The sequence below is a fragment of the Ylistrum balloti genome, unplaced genomic scaffold, assembly GCF_031769215.1.
Source record: "Ylistrum balloti isolate Yb309-2 unplaced genomic scaffold, AGI_CSIRO_Ybal_v1 Utg370416, whole genome shotgun sequence".
Classification (NCBI taxonomy): Eukaryota; Metazoa; Mollusca; class Bivalvia; order Pectinida; family Pectinidae; genus Ylistrum; species Ylistrum balloti.
Window position 1 is genome coordinate 1,996,413 of NW_026782282.1, and position 24,557 is coordinate 2,020,969.

Here is a 24,557-nt window from a genome sequence, read left to right on the forward strand (position 1 = left end):
TGATCCGTGTCAATATTTGATAAGGTAGGTATTATGTTTCCAAGATAATTTATGTTAAATGATTTTTAAACTGATGTTCACATTGTTGTAAATTTGATTAAGAATTAAATACGGTTAGGATAAAATAGAGGTCTAAGATAATTTGGGTGTGTAGCTGGCTGTAGAATGAGCATTGTCAACCTGTAATAACAAATACATGTAGAATTTAACCATCTGTTTCAAATTATCTTTATAAATTTCTTGTTTCTGTTTGTTTTCTTGTAAATGTCAAATATATGGGGAAAAAATTTAAGAGTCAAAACTTACATTATACATATAAGTTTTAAAACTTTATAATTGTTATGTAAAGTTGACTATACTTTAGATATAATGATTTATCTGAGAGAGTTTGTTGACACTTTCTGTTAGAAAACATGGCAATAGTTGTAGTAAGATAGGGACTGGTGAGGTACAATCTGAAATATCACTATGCCCCACTTAAAATTCAATTCTTTTTAATTACAAGAGTTTTATTTTGAAATATCTGTAAAAGAAGAATTCAAGAACTAGGATACTTTAGGATATTTTATCAATGAATTATAGTTTTGGTCAATAGCATCTTCCTCAGTTGATTTTCAAAATGTTATTTGTATTATATCAATTGGATCCTGTGCAGTACATAGCCCCTTTAAAAACAGATCACTGTACAAAGCAGAGGATCATAAAAACAAACCGTTTTGAATAATTAATGTGAAATGCTTTAAAAGGTACCCCAGTTTCCTATTACAAAACAGTTGCCATTGTATGTATTCTGGATGAATTGACAGAATGTAAGTTCTTTTTCTGCATACTCTAAACAGAAGTGCTGGTACAGGCTAATTGTTGTTCCTTCAACATTATGCCTGTGTAGAAATTACTACAAACATTATGGCAAGCTAATAGCAATTTTTTTTCTTTAAAAAAAATCTTTCGCCTATCTCTACATTTGAAAGCCTTTGAAGTGTGTTTCAGTGATATTGAATGGATCAGAACTTAAAGAGTAAAGTGGGAATATATATAAAGAGAGAAGAGGACTGTTTATTATAAATAATCAATAGATAGGAAAATCTAGGTTTGGTCTGGATACTGGGTTTATTACATCTGGTCGTCTGATGTTAGGACAAGGAGTGGAGAGGTCTGTAATGTTTTAATCAATATTTGGTAGTTTACCTGGCACAGGTGTGTTAAAGAAACCAGGTACAGAGACAATGGTCCAATTATTGTTGGTATTTGGTCAGGTATAGCTGAAGATGGTGACATGATCATCCTGTAATTCAGCCTTGGTTGGGAGGGGGAGTGTTTGGGGTCAAAAGGTCACTCTGATTCAAGATAGACAGGTGGGCTTGAAAGATTCGGATGTTAATATAATATTTGTTTGCTTTTCTGCTGACATTGTAAAAGATGTTGGTGGGTTTATTGTCAGATAGATGCAGTAATTGGTCAGTTTCACAGGTCAAAATTTCAGGGACTTTATTTTTGAAAGTTCAAATTATATTTTTACAAATTCAGATTTGGCAACCTGGATGCAAAAGAACTTCTAATACATGCATGTCTTAGTAAGTCAAGGTTAAAATTTTTATGAAAATGTTTATGTACAGAGAAGTAGTGAAAATAACATTCCTGTGAAAATAACTGTGTCATAGTTATCAGTAATTTTTAAAAAAAAATTTATACCATGATATGTCCTTCATATCTTTATTCAATCTAGACAAGTGTTGGTAGCAGGAGTCACAAGGACTAGCAGACAATCTTTCTGATAAGTTTAATTTTTCTAGAGATTAAAAAAATAAACCACACATGTCTAAAAACAAACTGAAAATACCATACTGTAAAGTGCTTAGTGCAGATTACATTCAGATTAGGATAAGCCACATAATCAATGCATGGAATTCATGTGTATCACTAGTTAAATTAACAAGTGACAAATTCTTAACACAAGGTGTGACCTTCATCTGTGATACAAAAAAAAGTGGATAGACTTGTACTGCTGTAACTTAATTACTGTCAGTACTATGACATACAGAATTTGAATAAATCAGTTAATATTTTAAAGAGACACATATATGATACAAATTTCTAGTGAGGTTTCTCAACTTTTTTCAGGGCTAGTCCTGTTATTGTACGACCTTGACCTGATATACAACTTCCTCTTTTATTAACTTGTACATGTAAACTTATTTTATTTGACCTTCACCTTGTCTACTTATTGCTAAGAGCATACTCCTGTATTTGTCTTGGTTTCATTTAAGGACTTCAGTCGTATTCTATGACCTAATTCATGCTTTCTTTAACAAAAAATTAATGATACTATGACCCAAATTGAATCCTGTGACCTACTTTTAAGAGTTTGTGACCTACTTTCAGTGGTGAGAGTGGAGCCGGTAAAACAGAAGCCACTAAACTGGTGATGCAATATTTGGCTGCTGTAAATAAATCTGGCAACGATCTGATCACTGAACAAATCCTCGAAGCGAACCCACTTCTCGAGTCCTTCGGCAATGCCAAAACCATCCGAAATGACAACTCTAGCAGATTTGGAAAATATATTGAAGTATACTTTAAAGCGTAAGTCGATCCTTATTCTGATATTGAAGTTAATGAACAATGAATGACACTTTCAGTTTTTATACCCAAGATTTCTTTTAATATTTTTGTGTATTATGTAATAATTAATATTAAATGAAAGAAATGGCTTATTTTTATTTATATGTTTTGTTATCTAGGGGGTCCATAGTAGGGGCACGTACATCAGAATACTTACTGGAGAAATCTCGCCTCGTAACTCAGGTTTGTATAGTGAAAATTACTGGATTTTAATACGTTTTTTTGGCTGTTGCAGAAACATGCAGTTTTTTTTTGTCAGTATACAGTTCAAGGTTTATAGTCATTAAAATAGAAATCATGATAATTAGTACACTCTATACTCCTGATTAGCTGCTGTCAAAAAAAATGTCATGTGGAGACAAAAATTGTAATAAGAAATAAACACCTTTTGTATCATGTTGGAAAGATTTAATAAAATTTATTACCTTCTATAAATAAATCTAGCAAAAATTGTTTGTTTAGGCGGCAGAAGAAAGAAACTACCATGTATTTTACGAGATGTTGTCTGGATTTTCTGAAGAGCAGAAAGGGAAGTATGGACTCCAGGCTGCCAGCACGTACTTTTACCTTAACCAGGTAAGTCACCTGTGGATATGGAACTTGAACACACCTGAAATCTGTTTGAGAATCACAAATATTTTGAGCTTACAAAGCTTTCTTTTTAAACATGATTTACTAGTCAGTATTGTGAAGTATAATCATACTGTGCAACAGAATCGAAAAATCTAAGGGCCTCTCCATTAATTCTCATAAATAGTGCAACAGGCTGTCAAATGTTACCTTCCTCATAGGATGGGATACTCCGTTTTACAGCTTGGTGGTAGAATAGAAGTCCACAAGACAATTTATGTACCGACTCAAAAATCGATATTTAAATGAAGATTTTAAAAATATACGATTTAAGATTCCAGGTATACTGATTAATTCCATTGAGTTATTGAGACATTTTAAATGATGTTTATCAGGAAAATCAGTTTACCTGTGCTTCAACTAAAATTAATAAATTTACAAAATATGAACGTTTCAAGACACACGTAATTGAAGTCTCTAGGAAAGTCAGCCATGTTTATATTAGCATATGATAAGCTCTGGAATAAACAAACATCATAACCTGTACATGATAGAATACCCATTAAAAAGTTGTAGTCAAGATAATACAGTACAACCTTATATACTCATATGGCGAAGTCTGGAACACCTCACCTAGTCTGTCGTTATTGATTAATGATTAATCAGGATTCTGGACAACAGGTAGTCGATTGGGAAATCAACATCAGTTTTTATTGCCTGAATGAAACCCAGAAATAGATTTGACAGTCACAGCAGATATTAAATTTGAATAATTCTAATTCATTAAGCATGAAATCGGGGCAGTGAAACACGATAAAAACAATATAAATAATTGAATGAATAGATCTTGAATGCTCAAACCAAAAACTGGTAGTCCGTCTATCTATGATTATAGCCTTAGGCTGGTAGTCTGTCTATAATGATAGGCTGGTAGTCTGTCTATAATGATAGACTGGTAGTCTGTCTATAATGATAGACTGGTAGTCTGTCTATAATGATAGGCTGGTAGTCTGTCTATAATGATAGGCTGGTAGCCTGTCTGTTTATAATGATAGACTGGTAGTCTGTGTATAATGATAGACTGGTAGTCTGTCTATAATGATAGACTGGTAGTCTGTCTATAATGATAGGCTGGTAGTCTGTCTATAATGATAGATTGGTAGTCTGTGTATAATGATAGACTGGTAGTCTGTCTATAATGATAGACTGGTAGTCTGTGTATAATGATAGACTGGTAGTCTGTCTATAATGATAGACTGGTAGTCTGTCTATAATGATAGACTGGTAGTCTTTCTATAATGATAGACTGGTAGTCTGTCTATAATGATAGACTGGTAGTCTGTCTATAATGATAGACTGGTAGTCTGTCTATAATGATAGACTGGTAGTCTGTCTATAATGATAGACTGGTAGTCTGTCTATTTATAATGATAGACTGGTAGTCTGTGTATAATGATAGACTGGTAGTCTGTCTATAATGATAGACTGGTAGTCTGTCTATAATGATAGACTGGTAGTCTGTCTATAATGATAGACTGGTAGTCTGTCTATAATGATAGACTGGTAGTCTGTCTATAATGATAGACTGGTAGTCTGTCTATAATGATAGACTGGTAGTCTGTCTATAATGATAGACTGGTAGTCTGGCTATTTATAATGATAGACCGGTAGTCTATCTATAATCATAGACTTAGACTGGTAGTCTGTCTATAATGATAGACTGGTAGTCTGTCTATAATGATAGACTGGTAGTCTGGCTATAATGATAGACTGGTAGTCTGTCTATAATGATAGACTGGTAGTCTGTCTGTTTATAATGATAGATTGGTAATCTGGCTATAATGATAGATTGGTAGTCTGTCTATAATGATAGACTGGTAGTCTGTCTACAATGATAGACTGGTAGTCTGTCTATAATGATAGACTGGTAGTCTGTCTACAATGATAGACTGGTAGTCTGTCTACAATGATAGACTGGTAGTCTGTCTATAATGATAGACTGGTAGTCTGTCTATAATGATAGACTGGTAGTCTGTCTATTTATAATGATAGACTGGTAATCTGGCTATAATGATAGACTGGTAGTCTGTCTATAATGATAGACTGGTAGTCTGTCTACAATGATAGACTGGTAGTCTGTCTATAATGATAGACAGGTAGTCTGTCTATAATGATAGACTGGTAGTCTGTCTATAATGATAGACTGGTAGTCTGTCTATAATGATAGACTGGTAGTCTGTCTATAATGATAGACTGGTAGTCTGTCTATAATGATAGACTGGTAGTCTGTCTATAATGATAGACTGGTAGTCTGTCTATAATGATAGACTGGTAGTCTGTCTATAATGATAGGCAAGTAGTCTGGCTATAATGATAGACTGGTAGTCTGTCTAGAATGATAGGCTGGTAGTCTGTCTAGAATGATAGATTGGTAGTCTGTCTATAATGATAGACTGGTAGTCTGTCTACAATGATAGACTGGTAGTCTGTCTACAATGATAGACTGGTAGTCTGTCTACAATGATAGACTGGTAGTCTGTCTATTTATAATGATAGACTGGTAGTCTGTCTACAATGATAGACTGGTAGTCTGTCTATAATGATAGACTGGTAGTCTGTCTATAATGATAGACTGGTAGTCTGGCTATAATGATAGACTGGTAGTCTGTCTATAATGATAGACTGGTAGTCTGTCTATAATGATAGACTGGTAGTCTGTCTATAATGATAGACTGGTAGTCTGGCTATAATGATAGACTGGTAGTCTGTCTATTTATAATGATAGACTGGTAGTCTGTCTACAATGATAGACTGGTAGTCTGTCTATCTATAATGATAGGCAGGTAATCTGGCTATAATGATAGGCTGGTAGCCTGTCTATAATGATAGACTGGTAGTCTGTCTAGTTATAATGATAGACTGGTAGTCTGTCTATAATGATAGGCTGGTAGTCTGTCTACAATGATAACTGTATACAATGGACTGGTAGTCTGTACAATGATAGACTATTTATAATGATACTGGTACTGGATAGACTGGTAGTCTGTCTATAATGATAGGCTGGTAGTCTGTCTATTTATAATGATAGACTGGTAGTCTGTCTCTACAATGATAGACTGGTAGTCTGTCTTTCTATAATGATAGACTGGTAGTCTGGCTATAATGATAGACTGGTAGCATCTGGTGGTAAATTTCCTGTTTTCTTCTATCATATGTCATCATTCAGGCATGTTATTCACATAACAATACAACACTCTGGAAGATTTTTATGTCTTGCCAGAAAGTTTAATTGCCTTACTCCTTTTTAAGATAAAATGATGTTGTGACCTACTCAATTATGACCAGATTGTTGTAGTCTGCCCAGCTATCCAAATAGGTATGGGCAGTACAGGATGCTTCACTCATGGACATGGAATTCTACAAAAAGAATGGTACAATTCAGTTGGTTCAGGAGATAAAATTTTAGTATGAACAATCTGTTCAAGAAAGGCAATTCTAAAAGTAATAGTCATCCTAAAATTACCATTCATTTTCACCATCACCCTACAAATAATACCACAGTCTATAATTTCTATTACACAGTTACAAGACTATTCTAAATATGTCAAATGTTGTGTGATTATACAATTTCATTTTGCATTTTATTATTCATACACAGGGAGGAAACTGCAGCATATCAGGACGTGATGATGCAGAAAATTACCGAACTCTCAGCACTGCCATGGAAGTTCTCAACTTTGAGCGACATGAACAAGAGACTATTTTCAAGATTCTGTCCTGTGTCTTACATCTAGGCAATATTTATTTCAAAGCAATACAGGTAAAATGATGTACAGAGGGGCGTTCCTTGTTGATGTCTTCCTACTTTAGAGCTAAAACCAAAAACAATTGATCTATTAACCAGAAAATTCCATCCTGATCTCTGTTGCCTTCTGGGAAAAAAACATAAATGTAAATAAAATGAGTCACATTATGGCAAATTTTGTAGAATATCTCCTTATTTTTCATTTTTTTAAGTACAAGCTAATGCAGAATTTAAGTAGAAAAATGTATACATTCAATATCTTTACCTAGAATTTAAGTGCCAATAAAGGCTTAACTGACAATCACGAACATGATGGTTATTTTCTGTATGATTGGTAAGGAGGGATAATCAGAACTTCAAACATTTTGTGCACTCATTCTTACAAGTATCAACAAGTATCTACTGTTCCTTTCATGAAGATGTCATTGGAAAATTAGTATTCACATAAATTATTCAGCTTATATAGAGAAGTTTGAATACCCTTTGATGACCTTTGAACCAAAAGTGGTCTACTCTGGTAATATGTAATATTTCTGTGTTTGATATTGAGTACTTCACTTGACTGTGGGGTATTGTGTAGTCCCCCTGGTAAATACCATGCAGGATTAAGAATATTTTGTTATGGAAGTCTTGATATGTTGAGGATCTAGTGTTGCAATACTTCAGTTTTTTTACTTTGGTTTTTCTTGATTTGTGTGTAATAGTAATAATTCATAATAAATCTTTCCTTGTTTATAGCATGACAATGGACATGACACTGTTTTACTTGGGAGTGACGCTGAACTGAAATGGATCTCCCATCTCCTACAATTGTCAGAGGACTGGCTCCAGCAAGCCCTCACTACCAAAGTCACAGTAAGTACAGTTCAAGCACGCTGTTATCAAGTCTATATGTAAGTTAGAACAATCCCTAGCTGCCAAAATCATACTAAGCCAGACAACAACAAACATTCATTTCCATAACCTCAACAAGATGGACAATAAGTCATAATTTATCCATTTGTTAATGTCTGACTAAAAGATAAATGGTGTAATCATGGGCTAGCAAACAATATGAATGATATTTGATAAACAGAATCTTATATTATTGATGAATAGAATCTCATATTACTTTCTGATATCTGTTATCGTTAATTACAAGAATTGTCTGTATATGAAAGTCAAGATTTGAAACCGACTGAATTCATTTTTCAGGAAACACGCGGGGATCGTGTCCTAACACCTTTTAACATAGATCAGGCGCTGGATTCAAGGTATGTTCTGATCTATATAATTTGGACTATTATCTGAATAATAGTCATCAGTTTCTGTATTTGATTATAATTTTGATAAACATTTTATGCAGGTTAAAAAGATAAAAAAATATCAACTAACAGAAATAAGACTCGGATAAATATGATAAAAAGGAAAAAATTGACACGAACATACAGAGGTATGTATTCAGTTTATGTTCTGATGTTTTACAGGGATGCCATATCCAAAGCACTCTACAGTCGTCTGTTTACATGGTTGGTGCAACGGGTCAACCTCATCATCTGTCGAGCGGAGCGAGAAAAGACATCAGCCATTGCTGTTTTAGATATTTTCGGGTTTGAGGTAGATTTGAATTTAATTTTTTCTTATGAAAACTTGTTAATTGGATTGTGACTTAAATGATTTAAAGGTCCATACCAAAACTCAGAAGTAATGACTTTTAAACCCTTTTAATGCAGATGCAAGAAACTATAAAGGGACAGTAAGAAACTGCGTAACACACTCACCCAAAGGTGATACAAGACTCTTCTATTTGCAGGACTTCCATGTGAACAGCTTCGAGCAGCTGTGTATCAACTATGCAAACGAGACATTACAGTTTTTCTTCAACCAGCACATCTTCCGTCTTGAACAGAAGGAATATGCTAAAGAGAACATTGACTGGTCGTCTATAGAGTTCCAGGACAATCAGCCAGTTATCGATCTCCTCGCCAGCAAACCTGCTGGGATCCTAGTCATCCTCGATGATGAGTGCAGTTTTCCTCAGGTATACAAGTTACTATGTACAATGCAGGTTTACTTATTACAAATCAGTATTATATACATTATTTGAATGTTGAGTAGACCTCTTCAGGTTGAATGAGAAAATAATGTACATATTGAGATTTCCGCTACTTATGGATACCAAAGTGCCCCTCCCCTCCCCCCTCCCTCCCTCCACTGCGTTACTTCACAAGTAAAGAATGTCATCTCCCCTTTGACACCTTACAATAAAAAGTAACCGTTTGGAGGCTGCATCATCCATTGACACTGCCTTCAGACACAGACAAACCTGTTTTGTACAGAAGTTTGAAAGGATTTTGATAGCATTACATTTATCTGCATTAATGATGTGTTATAAGTTAAACAATTTATCAAATATTTCAATTACATTTTGTGTATTACAGGCTACAGATCTTTCATTCCTGGAGAAATGTCATTTCCATCACTCCAGTAATTCTCTGTATGACAAGCCACGGATGTCAGTCCCCGAGTTTTATGTCATCCACTTTGCTGGAAAAATCAAATACAATGTAAGAAAGCTGTGAAACGTGTTAGAACTAAACATTGCAGGACAATATTTCTAGACTGGAATCACACTGATTCAATTTTATGATTAATTCTCAATTTGCTGTTTTAATTTGCTGATATGATGAACTGGAATGACCTTATTCAAAAATCTTATCCTGCTTGTTAGGAGTTTTATATGATATTGCTGAGTGAGAAAGATGGCGTGTTACTGAGCATGAGGGACCAACACATGTATGACTGTTTTAAAGAACAGTACAATACTGCTCAAAATTCACAAATAATATTAATCCATGAACTGTTACAGGTGGATCATTTTCTGGAGAAGAACAAGGACACCTTGAGGAGTGATGTCGTCGAACTTTTGTGTGAAAGTAAAAACAGGGTAGGTTTTATATTGTCACGAATGAGGACGGAATCTGATCACAATTGTTAAAAAACAATAAAGATCCATGTTAGAGATTTATAGGAATCCTTGATCTGTCTATTAAAGAAATCCTTGTTTATTTATAAACAAGTGTCCAGTCTTCCCCGGTTTTTTTTTAAGGCTACATGTGTGCATTTTAAAATTATAAACTAAAATTCCTTCTGTGTACATGTTTAATATAGGGCTTTGATTATAAAAAAAAATTGATTGTAACAAGTTTAATTATTTCAAAGTCATTTCAAATTTAAAGCAAAAGTATTTCACACATACTATGGATAGCTGTAACTTAAATTAACCAGGCAATTTCAAATGATTGCACTGTTTTTTTTTTTAGATGATTGCGTCAATGTTTAAAGAAATGCGTGACCGACTCATTACAAAGACGCTCAGCAAGTCAACTGGGCGCTACGTGACCCTCAAACCGAGGACACCCACTGTGGCAGCAGGTTTCACTGAGTCACTGCTCTTACTGATAGATACAATGTCAAAGTACGTAATTGTGTTCTTTCAAATCAAATGCTCCTATCATGTTAAAGGAACTCCATGCCATGTTATGTGTTAATTAAACCAGGTTGAGAAATATGTAAAGCTTAATGCTTGCTGTTTATCCCTGGTGAAATGGGGATATTAATTTGGGCTCCATCCATTTGTGCATGCATGCATCCGTCCGTCTGAGGGTTTTTCCCAGTAAGTTAAAAACCATTCAACTCAACTTTACAAAACTTGCTGTATATATTAAGTTTGTGCCCTAGTTGTGTTTTTGCTATTGACATTTCAGTTTTGATATATTTTTTTGTGTTGCCATGAACATATGGTCAAAATACACAAAAGTAGTGTTAACTTTCCTTTCTGGGCTACAACTTCGACACTTTTCCACTCAACACCACAAAACTTTCTGTATAAATTAGATTTGGGTTCAGTTTTTGTTTCTGTTACCATGGAAACAGATATCCCTCATCACAAATTTCATTTTTTATGGACAAGTGCTCTGAAACTTCAAAATAATAAAAGTTCTCAATTTAAATACTGTTTATGTTACCATGGAAACAGATTGCCAAATCACAAAGTTCGGTTTTTTCAGACCAATTCTCTTAAACAGTTCAAGATAATTCAAGATAATTACCCAGTACTCAAAACTTTGTACAAGCATCAAGCTAGTAATCAAGTAGAAGTTCTCCATTTCAATACTTTGTATAGAATAATTATAACTAACAAATAGATATTGTTTTAATACTTTTTAAACAATGGGACACAGAAGATAATGTCACGCTTTGGGTTATCTTGTTATTTTTTTTAATCTAATGTTTGTAAAAATTTGCAAAAATCAAATTAGGAGTTAGAATCCTTGACTGATTATAAAACAGATATTTACATATTTCATAATAATCAAATTTAGTTGTAAATTCAATTTTTGATAAGCTCAGGGGCCAACAAGTATTTTCTGATTTGACATGTGGTGGGCTTATTTCAGGACAATGAAAAAGCACTTGTTGACATACCTACTGTTGATATGGTATAACTTTGGATAAATTTGTACAGCGTAGAAAAATCTTGTTTCTCTCTGTTGACAGATGTAACCCATATTTTGTGCGATGTATAAAACCAAACAATCACAAGGCACCAATGCAGTTTGAGAAAACAGTAGTACTAGACCAACTGAGATATACAGGGATGTTAGAAACCATCCGAATACGTAAAATGGGCTTCCCTATCCGAGTCAAATTCCCAGTCTTCATTGAAAGGTGAGTCTTGATCTGTCTCTGCAAGAGTTATATCCCTTGAAGCTTCTGACTTTCTTAGTATATTTGATGTCTGACATGATAGAGAAAGTAATTGATTAAGCATTTAAATCTTATCTTAAATAATATCTTAACTGATTTAGCATTTGGACCTTAATAGTTAGCATAAATATCTTAATTGATTAAGCATGAAGGCCTATACTTAAGCCCTGCTGATTTCATTTTTTTTTTATTTTTTTAGAACGAAAATTAAGTTGTATTGATAATTGAATGTTACCAGTTGCCATATTTTTTAGTTCTTAAACACTCTTGCTTTATAATTTTCTTCTATATGTTCTCCTTTAATTTTCAGGTACCGTTTCCTCTTAATGGGAAAAATCAATGACAAGGCATTACCAACAGAGGTGTGTAATAAGATTCTGCTGACACAAGGGCCTTCCATGTCTCATATGTACAGAATCGGGGCCACAAAGGTAAGGAGTATAACCTAAAGGCACCTCAACATTCAAGTTATCCTGGACATCTCAAAACTCATTGTGAAGTGAAACAAAAACAAACTGAGGAATTTCTAATGTCAGACTCATCTTAGAGTTTAAAAATATTTTATCTTAGGAAATCAGTTTCCAGATTTATAATGTCTGACTAAAGGTTGTGTTTTTTTTAAAGAAATACAAAATTTGCTGTGTGAATTATCTGTATCGCAAGCAAAATTCTGTAATAAATTCAAAATACATTATGTAAAATCAACATTCCTTTTAGGATTTATGTATAGTTAATCCTGGCCATTAAGACTACTTTGGGGACTGGGCAGAAGTGGTCTTAGTGGCGAGGTGATCTTAATAGTGAGGTAGATCAGATTGACCACCTAGAACCGTAACTCTGTTTAAAATAAAGACTATATATATAATGTCTATGTATATTATTCAACAATAACAACTGCATTATATAAAAAATGTTGAATTTTATGAAAAGTATGTAAAACAGATAAACTTTTTGAACTGACTAAAGTATATATATATGTAGATATATTTTTGTTAGTTTATATCATAATATACATGTATATTTATCTTTGTAAACATTGAATAAAAGGAAACAAGCAATGAATTTTTAAGTCCAATAGGAATTTAACATCAATTTTTAAATTTTTTCTCATAGATTTACAAACAATAAGTCAGTCAATGGATTACACAGTAAAAAACATTTGTAACAATATTAATAAAGTCATTATAAAGTCTTTCAATGCTTCATTATTCACATTAATTAGCAAACACATTAACTCTATCAGTGTATCACTCAGTACAACACATTTGCCTTTTTACTGAAGAAAAAGAGTCCAGTGTACACTTGCGAAGAGCTACGGATCTGGACAGCCTCCTCTTCCATAGTCCTTTTTAGCGATGGCTCGTTTTGTTTACTTGGTATTGTCATTGTGTGATAAAGTTCAGCTAAATTCTGTGACAGCAAAAAATATGTTGTAAAAAGTTTAGATACATGTTTGTTTTATTGTTCAAACGATGTCAAGAGTGTATTATCGCTACAAAAACAGTAAAATAACCCTCAACAAAGTGTGGGTGTGCGAGCAAAGGACAGTCGGTCAAAAAGATGACTTAATTCAACTATGGGTATGCAGGGCTTCTAAGGTATTTAACAGCATACCTAGCGACCTATCGATATATAATTGACAAACTATTAAAATGTGTCTGGCATGCAGTTTCACACGGGTAGGCCAAGTTAATCCAATAATGATGTTTACTATGTATAACTCCACAGGGATGGGTAACCCGTGACGAAATACCACATGCTCGCAGTTCACTGCCCATTAGGTAAACTTTAAATACTAGTCAGTGCTTGGTTGTAATTGTGAGGTCAATTAGTGTTAATTAGTGGTAATTGGGATTGTAAGAAGTGGTCGTAATACAGAATAGCGGGGAGATAGTAACACTGAAGCGACCAATACAATGATATATTGTGGAAAAAAAAGAGACTGAAAAAAAGTGCCCCTAATAGCGCGGTGGTCATAATTTTGAGGTGGTTGTTAAGTGAGGTTTCACTCTATGCTGCTTATCTTTCATAAACAAAAACATACCTGTAAAATAGTTCTTTTATGAAATTCATAAATTTTCAAAATGCGATTTTCAAGAAGAGGATTGTTTTTCCGAAATATTAATTTCAGACCTGTTTATATTTACATTTTTCCTTTGAACCTTTTTAAACTTACTGAGAAAGATTTTCTGATAAAGCTTGTTGAGTCTTGAAGTATGAATTATAACTGAAAGTGTTTAAAGGGAGACAACTTTATGATAGAAATGTGTAAAATATCAGGTTGTGTGTTCCTTTACTAAAATTATTAAAAAAATAAATAATGGATCACTTCAATTTCTTGAATGTATCATGTACACCTGTTTTGTAGCAATTTCTTTTAGTTTGTGGGATGATTGTCTTTCTATGTTTTTGGTCTGTTACAGTTTGTTAAGGAATTCATAAATCTGCTTAATTATGTGACATGGTTATCTGTAGTGCATACAAATTACCTCATTATCAAGGGTTTGTAATCGACTTGACACTCTTATGATAAATTTGCATTTTGGTGTTGAAATTTCACACCACAGTAATAATTAAATAGACAGAAACTGGAAAAACCCAAAGATAATGATGATTAAGTATACATGCGTAAAATGTTTAGCTCTTCTTAAGTCCAGTCATTGAACAGAAATATTTACCATTGTTTGTATGATAGGTGATATTTCATACCACCTCCACAAATGATTGGAGTTATTTCCCTTTGATTATCAATAAAGTGCGATCTTTTACTATCAAGTATTAAGTTAAGTGTTATAGAAACTGCAGGTGATTGAAATTAAAAGAATATGCCATTCCTTAATTTGGACTAATTTGATGGAGTTTGCTTCAGCACTGAAACTAGTGTAAAGCATGCTCAGTAGGTAGCAGTATTATAAATATGCTTGTTTTTGTTCAAACCTCTGTTTAAACATTGAGTTATTTCAGTTACTATGAACTCCTAAACATTTCTACAATATATATTAGTGTCATTTTATGTTGTCAAGCAACCAAAATATAAGGCTTTTCAATAATGTAACTTTCTACCGAATCTTAATATTATTGTGTTTATTTATTATTAAAAAATATTTGAATAGACACACAAACCAGATTAATTTAACAAAGATGTTATCTCTCAAGCTCAGAATCTCATAATTGTAGGATTTCGTTATGTGTTGACCCCTATAAATGCTGTCACCAGTACAAGATACCTGTAATAAAACTCAGATTTATGTGTCCCAATTTTCCAACATGTTGAAGGAGACTTTGAATTAATAATACATTTCAGAAACCTTGTCAGACAGTTCAGGACAATTTGTCATTTTGAAAGCCATTAAGTACATATGTTGTTTATTTGTATAATGACCTTCACAGCAAGCAAGTTTTTTTATATAAATACATTGTACATGTAATATTTTATTTGTAAATTACACTTTCATTGCATGCCATAGATGTATCAAGTTTAAAGAGATTGTTAGGTCATGGAGGCAATTTTTTGTTATAATGTTAGGTTGACATGCTTTTGGTATGATGTCATCAAGAAAAAAAAGAACTTAAGGTCAAAGGTCATGCTATGAGATATATGGGATGCATTAAAGACTCCTTTCTTTAAAAAGAAAAAATGTCTTTTTGCAATAAATTTTTAAAAATCATTCCAAAATGTACATTGCCATAAAATTTAAGAATTAAGATTTGATATTTCTTATCCTTGGTAATTATTGATCATGCCTTCAGCTGTGGGAGTAAAAGCTAATGAAGAATTAAATAGGGTGCACTTGTTGACACTTTTTGAAAGAGTTTCTTATTTCAAACTTGTCCACGATTTCATTTTTCTTTTTAAAAATAATTGGAAATGATGTCTGTTAACATGTATCTAAAGAAGATTCTCTATACATTAAATTAATTGGTATTTGAATGATTTTGGTTTGTTTGATTTTTGTTTGTTAATTTGATTTTCATTGTTAAATTCCTCACAGGTCTTCATGAAGGAGGCATTTGAGCAGCAGTTAGATGTACATGCTAAAAACATTCAGTACAATTCTGTGGTCACCATCCAAAAACTCACACGCATGTTCCTGGCCCGAAGAAAATTCCGACAATTAAGTTCAGCCACATGCAAGATTCAGGCAGTGATAAAGACATGGTTCGAAAGGTGAGAATTAATTTAGATTTCTTTTCTCTTCTGATGTCCTTGTATGGTCTCCCATATTGTGATATTAGTAGTAGAGTGTCCTTGTGATGATAATGTACAGTCTCCCACTCTGTGATACCAATGGTAGAGAATCTGTGTCTTGATGGTGGACAATCTCCCACCCTGTGGTACATTGGTAAAGAGTCTTTGTTAATGATTTAACTCTCCTACTCTGTGATACCAATGGTAGAGAATCTGTGTCTTGATGGTGGACAATCCCACCCTGTGGTACATTGGTAAAGAGTCTTTGTTAATGATTTAACTCTCCTACTCTGTGATACCAATGGTAGAGAATCTGTGTCTTGATGGTGGACAATCTCCCACCCTGTGGTACATTGGTAAAGAGTCTTTGTTAATGATTTAACTCTCCTACTCTGTGATACCAGTTGTAGAGAATCTGTGTCTTGATGGTGGACAGTCTCCCAACCTGTGGTACATTGGTAAAGAGTCTTTGTTAATGACGTAACTCTCCCACTTTGTAATACCAATGGTAGAGAATTTGTGTAATGATAATGTACAGTCGCCCAGCCTGTGATATAGTGGTAGAGAGTCTGTGTAATAATGACGATAAAACCCTCCCATACTGTGATGGTAGAGTATCTGTATTTTAATGATGTACAGTCTCCCACATTGTGATACCAATAGTAGAGAGTCTGTGTAATAATGACGATGAAACCCTCCCATCCTGTGATGGTAGAGTATCTGTATTTTAATGATGTACAGTCTCCCACATTGTGATACCAATAGTAGAGAGTCTGTGTAATAATGACAATGAAACCCTCCCATACTGTGATACCACCAATGGAGAATACTTACAACCTCCTATGCTGTGATACTAATAGTAGAAAGCTTGTCTTACTGATGTAACTCTCCCACCCAGTGTTACTGTGGTCTGTGGGTCTGTATTATGACGTACAACATCCTACCTGGTGGTATTTGTTGGAAGATGTGAAGGCTTCATATTGAACTTCACTCTCTCATATGGCCATTTGATTGATATTCTGTGCTCTGTAAAGTTTACCTGTATGCTTGTGAGTTTGTGATCAGCTAATGTCCTGGGATTTTCATCACCTGAGCTGGTAGGTACATTATCTCACATTCTGATACCTGAAATATTTGTTTTAAACATGTTTTTCTTCCTTTTTTAAAGAAAAAGACTCCAAAAAAATTCCTTGTGTTGTTTTATCTATGAATTATGTAAAATCTTTCTCAAAAAAGTTGCCATAAGATATGCAATTATGCAATAATATATTCAGCTTTGTTAGCCACAAGGGTCTTGGCCACGAATATGACATGAATGTCACAGATTTGGGTGTAACGTACAGCCTTCAGTCGTCAGTTTTTTCACAGACTGTTGTCTTCTTATGCATAGATATTACAGTTGAAAAACACATCATGTAATGCCCAATGGGCATAGGTTAGGCTTCCCATACCGTAATGTTTTAAACCTGTGGATGTGAAAATGTGAGGCATCAGATACCCTAATGTATTACACATGTAATGGGACAGAGTTTCATCACCTAGTTAATGATTGTCCATGTTAACACATATAAACTCCATATTGATATTCCAGTTACTAAAGGAGTGTTCATTTTTGCCTTGTTTATTATAGAAATTCTCATAATCTTCAATAACATACCTAGATTATCTAACTACATATTTGATAAACACCTATTTTCTGACAGTCATTGATGTTGACCTACATCAAATCAATAATGTCTTGTGTTGGATCATGTCTAAATTCTTACGTCACAATGATATTTTACAAAACAACGGGACATGGTTTCATAACAGTTTAGTAGTTGCTTGCATCTTTAGGAATACTTTTTAGCCTGATAACCATTCGTTTTCATGAAAATATTTAGAAGAAGTTTCATTATTTTCTGGACTGATAAATTATGGTTTAACTCAGGATAAAAATAAATTAATTTTGATACAGTTTTAATCTGTGATGGTGTAGTTATTCTGACAGAACATAGGTTATGAATTACAATAGGTTTACAAATGTAAGGGTTATGTTACCAGCTTAGTTATAAGAATTAATTAGAATCAATACATTCTTCAGTTTATGCATAAATTATTCGTATGTACAAGGAATATCTTAATACATAATTAATTTGTAAAATATGTTGTGATATTGGACTGTGACTCATTAATTTATTAGATGTATTAGGACAAAAAATATTTATGGAAATGATTGTTTGAAGAAGGACCATTAAATCTTAGTGGAGCCCTGATTACATCACAGAAAGTCACTTTAGGAAAGTAGTTGGTTAAATTATCTACTGAATATGTTGATCGAAAAGGTCAAATTTTGTATGTACAGATGTACCAAAAATAATTTTTATATCATAGTTGATTAAATTATTGACTGAACACATTGGTTGAAGAGATCAATTTTTAGGAACACATGTATCAAAAATAATTGAGAAATTTTCCCATCACAATCTTGAAGATGGCCCAGGTTGACAATTTTCACACAGAGCTCTGTAGATGGAGTCTTTATTCTGGTCACTTTTGTGGTATAGAAACGTTATCATGCCAGGTCTTTGTGTATTTAACTTTTCAACTATATTTCATTCACAATGTTTGAAATTTATATTAAATCGGAAAAAAGTAAAAACTAGGCTTCATTGTGTTGATCTGTCTGCAATACTAGATTCTATATTCAATTCACACCAATAGAATTTTAAGAAGTTCTACAAGGTAATCCCAACAGATATTTTACAATAAAAAGTTCGCTTTTATTAGAAATGTACTTCTTCATATAGATCTTGACATGAGAAAAAAGTCAGTCTACCCCTCCCCTTCTGCCAATAACGTTTCCACAAATTCTTTGATGCTCAATATATATGTATGAAAAGCCTGAGTATATAAAGAACATATGGTACATTGTGATTCCATTGAACTGGAATGTTAGGAATCAGTAGGTTTTAGAAAAATCAGCTAATTTTTCTTGAAACTTTTAAAAATAAATCTTTAATAGGTTTCTACAGAATGCACTTGACTCTGAATGAATTCAACATTGCATGATGGGAATATGAAGTTTTGTTCTGAGAGCAGGTGCTACTGTAAATGGCTTTACAATAGGACAGATTTCTTTTTAGTGTGATGAAAAATGTTTAACGATAGAAATATGGAATCCTATGGAGGTTTGTTATTTTAATTTTTGATCCTAAACCGAATTTATATTATCATAGTTCTGAACATTTTTTTAGACAAGGTCACAAATATGCCAAACTTAGATTTGGCTGTACGATGAGTGAACCCCAACAGGGCACAGAGGCAGGCTTTATATGGAATGGCTATCACTTTATTTAAACTTTTAGATGTAAGGTCAGTTTTGTTTTCCTCACAAACATATGAAGGACTCAGGTACATGGGATCCAGGGCATCGTGGTGTTTGATGTCTATGGACATCACAGGGCTTGTGTGCAAGTAGGCTGTGTAGACACACTACATGATGTTAGCCTGGGGTCAGCTTGAGGTTTCAGCAAAAACCTGTTTATCAAAACACCCACCAGTCTGATCTAAACTTCAGATGTCCCAGCAGAAATTATTTGCTGCAGATATGAAGCTGTGTGTTAAATATAACCAATCATGGCTGACCATCCTTTGTTTTATTGAAGGAAACCTGTGTTCATGTAGGACAGGTCGTTTGTCACTGAGGTGATGATGTGCGAAATCAGTTCCAAAAGAGACAACCTTCCTACAATGACCATCTCTGTAAAGTGACAACCTGCCTATAGAGCATTTATTTTCTATAGTAACATCTTAATTTACAGTAATTGACATTGTATGATATTGGTCACTATACAGAGGTGATGTTTGTAAACAGAAAACCTGTGTTTAGTGGCTGTCCCTATCAAAAACAGGCTCTAAAGCAGAATTGATGTGTAGTAATGATTTCTGTAAAGAACGTGTATCATATGTTATTTAGACCAGCTGACTAAGCTCTACATTTCAGTTGGTACAAATGATTACTTCCATTTATTACCAAAATAAATAGTGACAATCTTAATACAGAGGTTCCTGTTGAGTGACGTTTTAACTAATATTTAGATTCAATTAATTTCCAGTCTCACCATTTAACTGTAATATTTATTCATATTTACAATTGAGAATTATGAAATTGATTTAAACACTATCTAGAAATATCTTAGTTTTATAAATTTTCCAAAATGTCTCTGATATTGATCTCATACAAAACTAGATTTGGATATCCATGTGTGTGTTAGTCAGCATTATGAATTACGGAACATATTTGCCATCCAAGTTAAACATTGTTCTTCTGTGATTGTCTGGATTTTCACATCGGTTTCGTAATACCTGGATTAACATTTGTATTTCTGTTTGTCAATGGTGGTTTTAGTATTAATTGGCATGTTGTGCTCGACTTCTCGGCGAATACACGCAGCTGTGTAAATTATTTATACTAGGTTTTCATCAGTCCAGGTCAATTAAGTGGGAATTTAATGTGATAATTTGAAAGACGACAATTTGTTCGATTTGGTCAAATACTTATTTGCAAATCTGCAAACACAATGTCTTCATTCGTCGAGAACTGTCATCATATTTGCTGGTTTTAAGGATTAAGGTAATTCACAGTGGATATTGGTATTTGATCATAAATAAGTTTTCTATGATTATAATTAAGATGTTGAATGTGATTTAAGGCATTTTATTGTGAATTTTAATGGTATCATGTCTCAGCATTGGTGTTTTTTTTGTTTTTTTTTAACTGATGGTTAACTTGACAGTTAATGACACTCTAGCTTGCACTCCAGTATTTGTTGTTATCTGAAACTTGATGTCAGGTATAACATTTACTTGTATTGTGTTGGAATTTACTAAATTTCTTTCCACACCAGAGGGGAAACCCAGGTAAGGTCAAGATGTGACATATTTGAATGCTTGCCAATCATGATTAATCTTGGTGTCATCTGAAATGCTGCACTCAGAATTCATCTTTTTAAGTAAATAATGTGGCACAGGTAAATCAGAGAGCTTTTAAAACGGGCACCGTACAGGTGATGTATGAAGTAATACCTACCTGTGTCTCGTTCACCTGGGAGGTGTTGAGGATTACCTGGATATGTTTGTGTATTCATCAGAAGCCTATTGTAGAATTAAATATTTGGAGTATAAAGATTAACAAAAATGACACTTCAGAAGCAAATATTAAAACAAAATCATCAAAAAAAGACTTTAATAATAAAAGAAAAATTTAATTAAAAGTTAAATTCAAATTTTTATATAAGACATAATATTATTTACATTTCAATCTCTGTAATAAAGAGGAAGGAAAAAAATTATTAGGAAAATTTAAGAAAAAGCAAATAAGTTTGTATACAACCAAAAATAATGTTTTCTTAATGATCATCCTTTTGTCTCCAGGCCAATTGATCAGCTGTGACCACAGTATGAATCAGTTAAATGTTTGATATGTACCTGTGTTTGAGAAGCAGTTAGAGCATCAATAAGACAATGACAAATGTGTATCCTAACTAACCCAGAATCTAAATATGGACTCTACCACTCTTTGATCTGGACATGCACACTTATAAAAAAAAATGTAAAGGTTGTGTATTTGTACATTGAAAAAGGATTCATCAAATTGATACGGGAAGTTAGACAAGAACAAAACTAAGTTAAATTGGAGAAGTGTTGTGTCACATATGGCAGGGAAAATGTTTTATGGACTTCAATGTTTGTAGGTATGAATATTTCTTGTTTTTTTTGTTTTTCTTTTGATATTTTTAAGTGTTTTACATGTTAAATTGTGTATTTCAACAGCATGATAGAACATATGTATTGTTATGTACAGGTACGAGGAAAATCATTCCTTCATGTTTATGTTTGGTGAATTTTCCTTGTTGATGAAGTTGTCAGAGGGAAATATATTCCATAATAAACAAAAAATGAAAAGTTTTAATTATGCCGGCTTTGAATAATATAATGAGACAAAACATGACAGCGAATATCCAAATATTTATTTTGTAAATGTGTTTACGTATATCACAAGACACTTTAGTATACAAACTGTCCAGGTGGTTGTACGACATTAAGTGCTTCTGGGAAATGAATGTTCTCCATGGTAACTGATAATCAAACACACTTGTACAGAAATTAAGGATTAATGAGGAAAGTTTATTTATCTAGGTTTATTTAGTTAAAAAAAGAAATAAAAAAATTATTTGGAAGTCAAATAACTCCACACTATTTTTTTTTTTTACATATCAGCATTATTTTTAACTGTCTTTTCTTCATGGGATTTGACTACAGAGAGCAATGGTCAGTTAAGACATAATTAATTGGATACTCTCTGGAACGTAGAGATTTGACATAATGCTTATCTTTCATGTGTAGCTTGGAGGTTTTTCATTTGGACATGATGAATAGCTTCATACTCTCCTCACTTATATACCATAGTAGGATAACTGGAGGCTGTGTGCTAGAGAACAGCAGCTTAAAGTCTGACCATCTCAAAACCATGATAACTTCATTTCTTTTATTAGAATAAAAATCATGAATATAAAATTCAAATTCAAATACTTATATAAAAAAAATTGTAAAGTACTAGCTATTTGTTTTAACTTTTTAATAGAATAATTTAAAGAAATAGATATATTTAAAAGATATATTTCTATACCTAACAAGCTTTGAAAAACTTCGCAAAAATAACATGGATGAAATACTGTTAATTTTTTCAGTGAGTTTATAATTTTTATGAAATATTAAATAAATATTGTCATTGAGTTCTATTTCTCTCTTTTGCAGAAAAAAGTATCTGAAGGTTCGGAATGGAATCATCAAAGCTCAAGCACAGATCCGCATGCGGAGGCAGCGCAGAAAATATCTTTACGTAAGGTCCCTTATGTCAATGATAATAGCTCCTTAGGTACATTAATACCTCACAAGGTCATAACCTGTAGATTTAGCTGCAGGAGGTTGAAGAGCTCGACTTTAGCATATGAAGTTGTGGTATATGTGTATTTATTGTGTGATGTGACTATTTGTTCCACCCTTGATGACCCTGGGGCGATAGCTGGTTGACAAGGGCTGGCGCAGTATTAGTCAGTTGGTATAAACATGGCCTCAATCAAACTCGCGCATCTTGAATCCACCCAAATTTCCCCCACACCTTCCTCAGCTTTGCTGAAGTGTGTATACACATTTTGTAGTCTTGTTCTGTGGACAGCTAGATCTTGCGACAGAATGCAACATTTTTAAATCTTCCTCCTGGATTTACTTCTCAAACTTTTTATTTCGGCATTTAAAAAGAGGTAAAGTTTTTTTTTTGTATAAGATACGCGATGTTTATACATCTATGTAACATCGTTGTAAAAGATGTAGTTTTACAGTTAACTAATTAGCATAAACCCTTACAGATTAGATGTGTTGTACATGGTCAATCACCGTCATGATTGATTAGTTTTATCTTGTGTTTTGGGTCAGTGTTTTGGGTCTGTCATAGCCAGAGGAGTTTTTGTGTTCTGTCGGTTGGTTTGATGGTAGGGTTTTGGACAGTTTCCATTCAGCATGAGTGATTATTCCAGGATTATGATCCAAGGACATCACAGACAAATGCTTCTACATTAAATCTTTATCTTTCCCTGATAGTTTTGTTTAGTGAGATGTGCTGGACAAGGGGCTTTGTTAGTCGCTGTGGAGGGAAGAAAATCTGTCTTTACTTACGAATAGGAAATAATATCACAGTGAAGTCTTAAATTTGATGTCATAATGCCGTGCTCTGTGTTGGATTCTACGCCTTCGTCTCCTGCATACGATTCTGTGTGTGATGAAGTTAAATTTTACTTTTCTCAGGCTCGAGAGGAATTAAAACGCAAGGTTGAACAGGAACGTATCGCACGCCAGAAACGGGAGGAACAAGTAAAAATGGAACAAGAAGAAAAAGTAAGTGAATTCAATCATATCGTTCTTTTCATTCCTCTCTCTTAAATTTTGGAGACATTTCAAATCTGAGACTTGTTTTGATCATTCAAGATTTGGTTTTAATGAAATTCTTCTTGAGGTTTTCACCTTTTATGAAAATGATACTTAGCCAAGTATTCCAATGTAACTTCTTCTTTAGTAGGTTGTACTAGTATACACAGAAAAAAACAGTTTTTTCTCTCAGTGGGATGAATTAACAAATGCAAAACATGATTTCAGCACTGCTCATTTCTTAATGTTGATTCTACAATGGTTCCAGGTAAACACTGGCATTGGTTTTGGTCTTGTTGTTTGCCTTGGAAGTGGTCAGAAGTTATGTTTAGGTTAGTTTTTAAAATAGAGCATCAGGTGTTCATCTTAAATACATAAACATACCAATTTGGGAATATAAAAGACCAAATTCTTTGATTAAAAACTTTGGAATTATGGTGAATTTGGAGAAATTCCAGTTAATAATGTACTCGGGTAAATAAAATAGGTTTTTGGCCTATATTGCCAGACTTTGGTTTTTCTGAATTATTTTGTGTTTTTTTATGAGACTTGCTCCTATGGCAAACTATTGTACTCAAGTAAATGAAATAGGTTTTTGGCCTATATTGCCAGACTTTGGTTTTTCTGAATTATATTGTGTTTTTTTATGAGACTTGC

General features: G+C 33.3%; 1 protein-coding gene across 1 annotated transcript in view; it reads left to right on the forward strand.

The window, feature by feature from the left end:
• Window positions 1-24,557, forward strand: part of LOC132554555 (unconventional myosin-XV-like) — a 62,087-nt gene that overhangs the window by 5,101 nt on the left and 32,429 nt on the right. The window contains exons 3-18 of the mRNA XM_060218880.1: window positions 2,383-2,583; window positions 2,742-2,805; window positions 3,085-3,198; window positions 6,851-7,012; window positions 7,736-7,852; window positions 8,192-8,250; window positions 8,464-8,593; window positions 8,790-9,017; window positions 9,418-9,543; window positions 9,846-9,923; window positions 10,300-10,454; window positions 11,537-11,707; window positions 12,057-12,177; window positions 15,739-15,914; window positions 22,734-22,818; window positions 23,781-23,870. Of these exons, the coding sequence (XP_060074863.1) occupies window positions 2,383-2,583; window positions 2,742-2,805; window positions 3,085-3,198; window positions 6,851-7,012; window positions 7,736-7,852; window positions 8,192-8,250; window positions 8,464-8,593; window positions 8,790-9,017; window positions 9,418-9,543; window positions 9,846-9,923; window positions 10,300-10,454; window positions 11,537-11,707; window positions 12,057-12,177; window positions 15,739-15,914; window positions 22,734-22,818; window positions 23,781-23,870 (2,077 nt within the window). The remainder of the gene's footprint in view (window positions 1-2,382; window positions 2,584-2,741; window positions 2,806-3,084; window positions 3,199-6,850; window positions 7,013-7,735; window positions 7,853-8,191; window positions 8,251-8,463; window positions 8,594-8,789; window positions 9,018-9,417; window positions 9,544-9,845; window positions 9,924-10,299; window positions 10,455-11,536; window positions 11,708-12,056; window positions 12,178-15,738; window positions 15,915-22,733; window positions 22,819-23,780; window positions 23,871-24,557) is intronic.